This window comes from Rhopilema esculentum, chromosome 8, assembly GCF_057945365.1.
Source record: "Rhopilema esculentum isolate cy_ngs chromosome 8, ASM5794536v1, whole genome shotgun sequence".
Lineage (NCBI taxonomy): Eukaryota > Metazoa > Cnidaria > Scyphozoa > Rhizostomeae > Rhizostomatidae > Rhopilema > Rhopilema esculentum.
In genome coordinates this window covers 3,806,228-3,817,642 of record NC_142822.1, presented here as the reverse complement: position 1 = coordinate 3,817,642, position 11,415 = coordinate 3,806,228, and the positions used below count along the sequence as shown (strand labels likewise).

The window sequence follows — 11,415 nt, the reverse complement described above, 5'->3', positions numbered from 1 at the left end:
AGTTCTAGGGAGTTTTCGGGAGTTTTCGAAGCTTAGATTCTACGATACGAAGAATTGTACGGGGAAAAAACTGTTTTTTGCATATTTGACTTTGGTCAGGAGAATCAAAAGTAACAAAATATCAATTTCATTTATCATTGCATGCTAATCATCAGGCTCTGAGATAAATCATAGTTAATCGCCTTTTGCCCGTGATAAAATGTGCCAAAACCAAGTTAGAAGAGAATCTGGATGAAAGAGAAACATTGATTCGATATATTAGATAAATATATATTATTTGATTTCTCTTTATATTACATTAAACGCAGAAGATTCATACAACTCTAGACACAGTTTACTTTGAACTGCTCTACTTTGTTAATTTATTTTCAGTCTGCATACAAACGATGTTTATTTAATGAATAACTTCATCAAACTAATATATTTACAAATTTACAACAATTTATTCATAACAAATATCGGTTGCATGGAAGACACAAACCACTTCACGTTAGGGGTATGCCAAAATTTAAAATTACACAACGTCATCAGCTATATTTGAAATGATCCAAACTCTTCACGTAACAAATAGAACTTTTCTCAGCATTCAAGATACTTCAAGTAAATTGGTTGCTTATCGACTTCACTGTTATTCAAAATTCTTACTGACTATTCCTTTTTAAAGAACATGATTGATACCTAAGCCATTCAGAAAAGCTCTCACACTAGGTTGAAAGGGAAGCTTGGTATTTTCTGTTCGTATATCAACATAAGATAACCTACATAGAGTACAATAGAAAAAGAAAACAATTTTATGAATCATGATCTACAACAGTGGCGGCGCCAAAGGGTGGTATGAGGAGGGGTAATTAGTCTACATATTTCTTCTTAAACGAGGCAAGGGGCGTGGTCTCACCGGCCACGCTCATTACCCTCCCATCCTGTAATAGCTAGCGCCACCACTGATCTACAAGGTACTGTTCATAAGCACTCTTTCTCATATATCACCATTATAGCTAAATCTGTAAGTTTTCTTTCGCCCAGCGAACAATCTGCCTGATGTGTAAGAAGATTTTGAGCTTTCGGTTGCATTATTTTCAGCCTGAGGATTGCCATCATCTTTGCCTTTTACCTCTTGTTCTGCTTCTTCTTCATAATGAATAGTTTCTGTTTGAGTATAGGTGCCACTCAAGTCACAATCTAAAGAAATTCCACACAAAGTTGCCTTTTCAAGGCTTAGAGTCTCGCTACTGTCCTTTCTTCCTAAAGTCGTGCCTAGTTCGAATTTTATATGAGAGGCCTTGCCAGTCAGTGATGCATCGAACAGTTCTTCGTAACAGTGAAGCCATGTTGCATAGAACGAATGCGTCACTTGCTTTGGCAAAAGGACATTTTCGCAATATATTGCCATTGTTGCTTTATCACCTAAGGATAAGCAATGGTCACTATTAGATAGAATAACTGCAACTAGCGAACAATTAAAGAAAGGATCGAAAATAAATGAGGGCTTGAAAGATCGCCTGGAATGTAGCTAGAGGGGGATGCAAGAGAGTGCCAAATGGAGCAAAATTATCGCTCCAATAGATTAAACTCAGGCTATAAATTAACAGCGATCAACAAATCCATGCCTACCAAACTTCATTTCTATCAAAGAATGTCTGTGTATTCTCAAATTGCTTACGATTTCACGGGAAGACGTTTGGCCATGTTGTATTACTGCCAACAGTCACACCTTAGGCAAATGCAGGAATCTGCACCCCCTTCCCCAATCAACAATTTCTGTAGCTTTGTCCCTGCTTGGAAAATAATAGAGTGGTAGCAAAAGAACACCAACTGTTCTGCACTGGCCTGAGGCATGCTGATGCTGACTTAAACGGGCTCTAAGGAAACAGAAAGTTCTTTGAAAGAATGAAAAACCACCAGTTGTTATCCGATTGCCTTTTGAGTCGAAGCCAATGCAAGGCTATTTTTACTCAAAGCAATGGCTTTTTAGTAAATAAGAACAAAGATAAGAAATAGTATTTCAACTAATGTTGGACATTTGCTTGACTTTTTTGCTAATCGGTTAATAAACATTATAATATCAATTAACTTGGAACAGAACATCTGAAGTGTGACTACTAAGAGTTCTCGTCCATATTCATGATCCCAAGCCAAGTCAATTATGGCTATTGACGGTAGAATTGGGGCAAGACGTGGTCCTTGGGGAGCGGTAGACTTTCTGTTGACACTTAATTTAAACAAATCCCCATTTTCGTATTATATCATTGATAAAATTTTCCTTTTTTGCAATCGCTGTAACATTGTGAGTCAGAGAGCACAAAAAATGATACACTGCAGGTCAAGTGAAATCATTATCAAGAAAAAAGGGGAACTGGTCCAAGTAAACATGTAGGTCATTTTTACCTTTCCCTTCAAAGAATTTATACAGAAATCTAGTGTTTAGCCCGAGTTGGCTACTCAACAAAAATTCTCCATTCAGGATAATTTAGCCTAATTATTGATGATTTAAGTATTCGATAATTTGGAAATTTGTTTATTGAGTTATAATACATTTGACTGTACCCTACGACTGTAGGCCCTCGTGACACCCGCCCAAGCAAAATTCTCACTAGAGCGCAACAAAGCGCAGTCAATTTTTTCCAAACTTTTGCCACCTGCATTCCCATCTCTATGATATATAATTTTTTTATCTTCATAACAAATGAACTCAAACTGATGCATAAACATAATCTAACCAAAGCATCAATCCTTCATGCGCCTATTTTGCAAACAAACAAACTGTGGCCTAAATGCAGAACGGTCTAAGTTTTTAATAAACCATTCTTGTATCTTATAAATGTTTGCTTTATAGATGACAACCAATAATAATAGGCAATATCACTCTATATTTGCTTGTGGAAAAACTTCATCGACAACTTTAAACCTGTAAAACTGAACACTTACCAGCAATCTTTCTTACAATGCAACTCCCATTCCGCACAACCCGACCATTTTCATAACTATTGCGCACAATAAGCAGCAATAACTCTATTTAAACCACCGTGATCACATTGACACTAATTCAGGAAGATGACTCATAACATGACACGACTTTAGCCTCGAATGATGTTTTGTGGATACACTTTCGTTTTCTGGTGGTTCAATCTATGGTGCCGTCGTATTCAGGTTTGGTGGCCGTATTTTTAATTGAAAAGGGTTTTCTGATCAAAGAAAAAAGTTGTTTACAAATTTAATGAATGCATATTGTTTTTCAAACTACCCGCCGCGGATTTATTTCATGTCTGCAGGTGCACCCAAGAAGAAAACAGATGTCACTAATGTCTTTTATTCCTGTTCGCGGGTAACCCGCGGTAGATGCGAGTGGGTTTCGAAATTAACACTTTTTAGTCTACATAATGGTGGCAAATATATTAGCTGGATATTCCTTTACCCCGAAAATTGATCAGTATAAGCAGCCTCTCCTGCTCTTTTTTTATATAGAGTGAGTCTGGTACCCAGGATATAAAGTTATGAACTCAGACCAAATTACAGAGGTTTAATGGGGTCAGAGCTTGTGCTCATCTGGTCATATCTCAGCCAATTTGTGATACCTTTAGCTGATTTTGAAGATTTAGAGGCATTTCATGATGCTCTTTCAGAATATGGGAGCAAATTTCAAAAATTCTAAAAATAGGTTTTTGTGACGTCATCCCTTGACAACTCTACGAGTGAGCGTTGTAATAAGTTCAGTCACACACACAAAATATGATTCATCGGAAACTCTTTTTGTTGGCAGTATTCATGAAACCACGCGCATTACAGGGTCGGGTGGGGTTCCGACGAAAGTGGGTACACGTGATCAAAGGTGCCTTCATAGAAGGTTTCGGAGGGAAGTTGTGGTGTTGATACAATTCCTTTTGTGATAAATAGTAACATGTAATCTCCCACAAAAATAACTACATCTATAATGAGGGGTAGGTTCACATACGAATCAACCAAGTTAGGAATTCGCACGACCAAGTATAAGCAATTTCGGGGACTCTGTCCCTCAAAATCCTTCAGAGAGAGCTGAGTCCCCATCTTGTCAACGGCACTTGGCTCCAGTCTGATTTTTGACATTTGATTTGTGATAACCAAGTGACAACCTTCAAATCATTCAACAATTTAGCTTTCTATTTTTGACGACCAGAGGAAATGAAGGAAGAATTGGGAGATGATAAGAAATGATTACGAAGAGGGAGTGGTAAACAATTCAGATATGAAATTATGTCAAATGATTCGATAAGATCGACTATATGCCACATGTACTGAATTTCCTCTCAAATAAAGGTTGATGTTGAATTTTGATAACTTCTGTGAGTTTAGATTCGAAGAAAGAAATCAGATGAAACGCACATAATAAAACATGATCAATTTCGTGGCATTTAGCACCTTCTTAGACTTTTTCTGTGATACCGTTGTGTGACGTCATCGTTTCAAGGTTTCCCAAGTCATGTCTATAATTGTTACTATTGGTAAAAATTAGTCGATGAAAATGCAAAATCTATGGTTGGAGCTTGACTAGAGATTTAGGTATTTCCTTGCCGATGTTTATTCGGATTCAAGTAAATGAAGTGAGGATATGCCTTCCGTGAAAAAACATATACTCGACTGGCGGAAGGCATCCAAGAAGGATTTGTTTTTTGAAAATCAAGTTTGTTAAGGAAAGTAAACGTTCCCAGAGAAGAGTGTGTTTTTCTTCATATTTTGATTAACTATATTGCAGCTGTTGATAAAACTGACAATTTCCATGAAACAGAGCAGGCGCATTGGCCTTCATGGAACAGCGAGTATTCCCAGAATACCTCAGTAACAATTCCGATATGCAGCTTTCTATCCACATTTCTATATAAAAAACAATCTATATATCTTAAACTTATATAAGGAAAAAATTTCTTGAATGATTCTAAAGTACAAAATCTCGGATACAATGGAACTGGCCATTTTCAACATATAGTTTTTGTGATACTACTGGATGCCCTTACCAAGTGATCTTGACTTCGTCTTTTGCATTGAAGAATCTTTGTTCGCTCCATTTGAAAATGAGAATGCTCGCATTATCGAGTTTCTCTTCTGCATCTTGTCTGTTTGCTGTTATCTGTTGCATTTGAGCTCAACTGGGAACTTGCCTTTGTGGTGCTGATACACACTGGCCTAGCAGAGGACCGGTTAGTGTCTTCTTTTGAAACGTGATCTCAAATATGCTGCTTTGTTATAGATCAAATATTCGTTGGCAATTTTGATCCGATAGGATTCCCAAACCACAATCTGATCTTCCCCAGACCTGAATGTCAACTTGAGCATGAATAACGCTGTCATGATCCCATGTGAATGGGGTTATAGTAAACAAAGAGCTACGTAAAGTCAATGAACGATTTTCAAGGTGTTTAAACAACGACAGGGGTCCATGAAGTTACTATAAGGGCATGAATGATCAGTCGATGTTCCCGGTAGCATAGCTTTTGTATGTACATGCGGATGTGTGGCAGAAGGTGGCTGGGTGGGAGAACGACGTTAAGATGGAGGCTTAGAGGGCCTAGGACAGGCAAATTGACAGGCAGAGAGGTATTTTCTGCTCCTTAATAGCTGGACAGGATGCTTTCGTTTATGCTAAGCCATTTTTTGAAATAGCATGTAGCCAAGCACAGAAAATAATTGTTGTATTTTAAACTCAACCGAAGCAATCAGCCGTCGATACAAGGAAGAGAAGCCAAAGTTTGGTAACTTCCATGAAACAGCATTTAAGATAAGAAATGTTGCTATAGAAAAAAAGAATCTGCTTAAGGCACACTGCTGCTTTTTCTGCATTTTGAAGCTCTGACACCTATCAAAGGCAATTGTTTCTTACTTAACATCATCTCTCTCTTCTCTTCTGATAAGATGACCTAAAATCTTTAAAAGTACTATATACCAAACTATGTAGAATATAATCATACAGGATGATAGAGATGCACGATGAAAGGCCAAGATGTACAAACAGTAGTAGTTATGCATGCCTGTCCTCTTTTGAACACCCTACTTGAACTCCATCACTTGGTTTTTAATGTAGTTGAGTCAAGTCATTTAAACCGACGAACATCAACAGAAGAAGACACTGAATAACTACAGTTGACGGTCGAATTGGGTATACCAACCATGGCTCATTGCCATATGTTAAAGTGACGGAGTGTTGTAGCATCCGTCAAGTAAGGCAGTAGCGGAACGCTGATGGAGTAAGTTTAACGTCTGCCCTGATTTATATTAACCATATAAAATAAAATACTCTCAAAGAAATTTGTTTCATGATGCTGTTCTTGGCAATTTCTTTCGCAGAGAAATGGAAGATGACTTTTCAAAAGATTAACAACCTCGTAGCATATTGGTGACCAGGGTGGGTTGCGTTTCCGCCGATCCAGCGTAATGTCAGGGCCCCAAACATTTCGTAAGGGTCTTCGAACTAGAATGACAATCGGGGGGGGGGGAAATAACTGTACGTCTAAGGCATTCCTTTAGAGGAGACATGAATGCCCTCTTGAGGCCTTATGACCAGCAATGTCAATAAATTTAAAACTGAATAAGCCAATTCAGAATCTCTATACTTGTGAATGCAAATTCTAAAATAGTTAAAGTAGCAAATAGCAATAAATATAACAGCAAACTGAAAATATAAAGATCAACCAAGATTGTAATTATACTTTTTAAAGTGATCCTATAACAAGGCCATAACAAGGAGGTTATTCTGAAAAAATGCCATATGTCGTTGGCCCATAATTATAGTTCTCTCGACGATGTCTAACTAAAAAATATTTCTCGTCGTTTTAAGATTACATTACGTAGGTAATACGTTTCTTTGACTTTTTCTAAACAGGTTGCTTAAGAAGTCGATTCTTAAAGCCAAGATAGTTGAAGCGTTCATATTTACAACGTTTCATATCCCCTTCCGTGGCTACTCAAGGCTGACAACAAAATCCAAATAAATCCGATTAGTAACTGATTGGGATGCACCAAATTTTTTTAATGAATCACAGCATTGGCAGCTTGGTTAGTCTTCGCATTTCAACGTGTCCGGCCATTTCGAAAGTATGATGATCTCATACGATATACTTCTAGAGAATGTCCCATTGTACTTTTCATTCCATCTTTGCTATGCTCATATCAAGAGATCTAAGAACACTTTTACCTAGATGTGCTTAATCAAGAACTTTATAGAGGGTGAATCTTTGTCAATAAATTTATCAAGGACTTTGTAGATTTTCATAAGAAATACACTTAAAAATGCGTTTAAATGAGCTGCTGAACAGAAAAGTCATTTATTCTAGCCTCAATTTTTTAAATATTTTAGATTCTGTGCCTGATTTTATTTCTAAGTCATCCTTATGAATTGTGCTCAAAGCTTTGTTTATCTTACTGTCTGTCTTCACCACAAAAAGATCGTAGGAAGGGAAATACACTAGCACAATGTAGGCTTGATTGATGAAACTCTATTCAATTTCTTAAATTTCACAAATATAAAGTTTGCAATTTCTTTGTATTTCGATGTTATTCGAAAAATAGTTTATATTGATGTTGATTTTATAAATGTCGTTTATCATTAATACCAAACAATTCATGGCATTTTGATACATAAAATTTGGCAACATAAATCTGAAAAATTCTCTGCTACCACAAACAAAACAAGATCAATGGCGGATTCAAGGGGGGCAACTTGGGGCAGTTATCCCTCCTTCAACGAGTTGAAGCAAGTCTGGCCCCCTTTTTTTGGAAATTGTGCGCCCCTTTTGAAGAATGAGAACCAAGTGAAAAAGTTTCTGAGACCGATAGGTTAATTTGTTTCAAGAATTATCTCAAAGTTATGTTGTTTATTCCGAAAATGGATCTGAAATATTTGTATACAGCGAACTCTCGTCACCAATTTTTGCAAATATTTTAGCGCCCCCACTACCAACTGCCCCTCCTTCAAATTTTTTCTGGATCCACCCCTGAACAAGATGACCTTTTTTCTAGGAAGAAAACAGCGGTCATTGCAGTTGCAAATGCGCAAGTGTCAGTGAGAGCCATGCCAGAGATAGCCGCGTCTTGCAGCCTTTTCCTGTTTCCCAACCAGTGATGCACGCAAAAAGGAATTTACGATACTGTTACTCACATGAAGAACTCAGAATCAATCCACTACAATGGCTTGGTGAATGGTTGACATTCCATCTTCCACTATGAAATGGTGACAGCATTTTATGTGAATTTGCTTACTGGAAAGAAACTCTCAAAAATACTTATTGAGCCACAAGCAAATCGTTGCTTCTTCATTTCCAAAGCTACATCTGTATATTTCCAACCGTCAAATTTCAAGCTTTAAAACGTCACAGAATCTATTCTGTATCGAATTAAAGCAGTATTAAGCATTTTAAGACTCACATTTCGAAATGATAGACAATTGTTTGCAATTTGCATATCAGTGGGTTTTAGAGAGCTTCAAATATTTAATGCTAACAAGTTGGGTAATATGCGCACAAACAGTATAAGAAAACATACACTTGCGCATAGACTTTACGTAAAAGAGAATTTAAAAAAAAAATTCGAGTATCAGAAACTGCAAACATTAGACTAGATCTTACTTTTTGAGATTTTTACTTCCGTTTTATGACGTAGGTTATGTTTGAGTGTATTTTTTCTGCACAAACCTTGAGGGAATAGCAAATAGCGAGGGGCAAAATCATAATTGGAAATCCCGCACACCTTTGATGGATATCCTGTTGTTCTACCTGAAAATCCTGGAAATCCTGGAAATCCTGAAAATCGTGGAAATCTTGTGCGCAATTTGCAAGAGTGCATTGCCCCATTTGCAAAAAATATTCATAGCATTAGAATTATTTCGGATTCGCTTTTGAATATTTTCAAAATGGAGGTCCACTTAAGAAGTTTAAGGTGGTCGGTGGCTTTTTAATAATCCTTACAAATTCCAAAAGCTGGTTTTTATCTCTCCTTGCATCTTGTTGCTAACAATACAGATTCAACGCGATCAAGTACAGTGTCTCAGGCCAAAACAGCTCCAACCACTGCCAAGAGACATAGAATACTAACGTCGAAGTTGAATACGAGGAATTTTCAATGTTGAATTCAACCACCTCCCTTTTCCCATTAAAATAATTTTGGTTCACTGCAAAATGAAATTTGAAGCTATGCACTTCGTTTTTGTGTATAGTATGACCAGGGGCGTACCTTGACGATTCGGAGGGGGAGGGGGGGTGTAAACGGGTGAACTTACCGACCAAAATTCAGCTCTTGCTAGTCAATGAATAAACACTTATATAATATATAAAGTCAAGATACGCATCTACCGACAATCCATAACATTTACCGACCATCCGTAAAATTTACCGACCAACTTTCAAAAAGTGGGGGTGTACCACAGCCATACTCCCCCCCCCCCCCCGGTGAGTACGCCCCTGCGTATGACATTTACTTTAATTGTGAACATCACTATTAGTGGATTACCCTGGGTACCAGACTCACTTTATGTAAAATAAGATATTTTTTCTCTTATCGATTATCAATAGAAAAATATATCTTTTTTATAAAGCATGAGCCTGGACCCAGGTTTTCAGTGAATGAGAATTGAAGCGTTAATATTTTAGAGAAAGGCAGGACAAATGTAGATAAAGGACTCAACCTGTTGGATGCTTTAAGTTATCTAAAAAGCATAAGCATTGTTTACATAAGTATTGTTCATATATAGCGATAATCGCATAACCATCCTAATTGCCTAACCAGAGGGGCTGAATTGAAGTAAAATTTTGATTAGTTTTGTGCTTACCCAGATACATATATCCGTATTTAGACTTTCTAAAAACAAGAAAAGAATTTTTATTTGAAGATATCTAAAATAGATTCATTCTTATCTTTTCAACAAGATTTGAAATCTTAATTCACCTTCAAGTAAATATATCCGAAGTCTACTGCATTTCTTCAGTTTTTGCAGCATTTTGAAAAATACCGTAACAGTACAAACACAACACCTATTTCTGCTTATCTTTTAATCTTCAAAAGATGCCAAAGAAACGTCAAGCTGCATGTACCTGTTTATGAAAAAAAAACAAGGAAGAAGACGTAGGATAGTATGATATGAGACGTTGTTCGTGCTTGATATTAACGTTATTTTGCTCAGTATATACATAAATCTTTTGAAGGTCGGTTAGTTACTTGATGCTATTCATCGTCGTTTCATCTCATTTTTTTGCTGCATGATGCATTGCAATGGCGTAGAATCATTTTAGTTCTTTTGCTAGGATTTTACTTCGGACTTTCTTAGCGTTGTGTTTTGCTCAGTTTCAGGACAGAATGTCTTTAATTTATCGAAAGGACGAAAGGAAAGGATATGCCAACCAAGGACCGAGATGCCGGGGGGGGGGGGGGGCCTTGGCTGGTATAAACTTAACTTAAATGATATATTCTTTAAAGAAGCTTACGTCGAACTGATTTTCAAACTATCTAGTATTATTTTTGCCTGGAATCAATAGAAATAAAGTATAAATCATTATCCCATCCCCTCAAATGAGCGCTTTCCAAAAACAGGCGAAAACTAGGAGAGATTTACAGTATGTTGAAAGCTTTTTTCTACTAAAAGCATGTTCCTAAAACTTGCCCCAAGACTCTGCTTGGGATTTCCGTAATTAACAAAAAAGGCCTTTTAAGTAATCACAACAAATCGATGTCAACAATTCCTTCATGAAATTGGTGCCAATACGACAACATACAGTAATGTTTTTTAAAAGACCCTCATTTGTCATTTGCAGCCATAAGTGGGACTACAACATGATCCAAAAATCTGTCCCACGTAGCAGCTGTCCCAACTAAGCGAATCTATTATGTTGCAAAATATCATTTTAGAATAAATTATATGTAGAACTCTACCCAGTCTGAAAATTTGACCTCCATATTTCAGTTCTTGTATATTCTTAAATAATCTTCTTGCAAAATCAATTCAATTTATGACAAAATAACAGAACAAAATAACAGAACCCGCCAGGACGTCATCAATAGCAGAAGAAATTTTATTTGGATTGGAAGGAAATACATTAAAACTGAATCAATATTATTCGTAGCCATTCTCTTACTGAAAAATGTATGTAAAACAGTATTAATTAAGCTTTATCTATACATAAGAGCATTCACATTCATTTTATTGCAATTCCAAACAATAAAACACTAAACAGCATAATTGGTAAATTTTGGAAGCACAATGATTAATTTAATACCAGCAAAACAGCAACAAAAATAGAGTTTTTTCACAGTTACATTGCCAGCTTTTCGTATCTTAAAGATTTGTTTGATAAAAAATTTGTTGAAATAGCTCATGTTTAACATAAGGTATTCTAAACTATGATTTTCTCTTGCTAAAGCCCAATTATACTACATTAGTACTAATTCATCTGAATATTAATC

General features: G+C 36.5%; 1 protein-coding gene across 2 annotated transcripts; it reads right to left on the bottom strand.

Annotated features, from left to right (window-relative positions):
• Positions 1 to 249: 249 nt before the first annotated feature.
• Positions 250 to 8,324, bottom strand: LOC135695037 (uncharacterized). 2 transcript variants are annotated; one of them, XM_089109755.1, is made up of 2 exons: positions 8,123 to 8,324; positions 250 to 1,404 (listed from the first exon to the last, which is right to left on the bottom strand). In XM_089109755.1, the coding sequence occupies exons 1-2, from the start codon at positions 8,202 to 8,204 to the stop codon at positions 977 to 979; spliced, it is 510 nt and encodes a 169-aa protein (XP_088965881.1). In that variant the 5' UTR covers positions 8,205 to 8,324; the 3' UTR covers positions 250 to 976. The 2 variants fall into 2 exon arrangements, with proteins under 2 accessions (XP_088965881.1, XP_065070049.2); XM_065213977.2 differs by lacking the exon at positions 8,123 to 8,324 and adding an exon at positions 4,986 to 5,217.
• Positions 8,325 to 11,415: the final 3,091 nt, after the last annotated feature.

Bases quoted from the DNA above. Each gene is read 5' to 3' on its own strand.
- LOC135695037 (XM_065213977.2), bottom strand. From the start codon at position 5,079: ATGCAGAAGAGAAACTCGATAATGCGAGCATTCTCATTTTCAAATGGA. The intron at 1,405-4,985 runs GTAAGGGCATCC...GCTTATCCTTAG, and splicing joins GACGAAGTCAAGATCACTTG to GTGATAAAGCAACAATGGCA.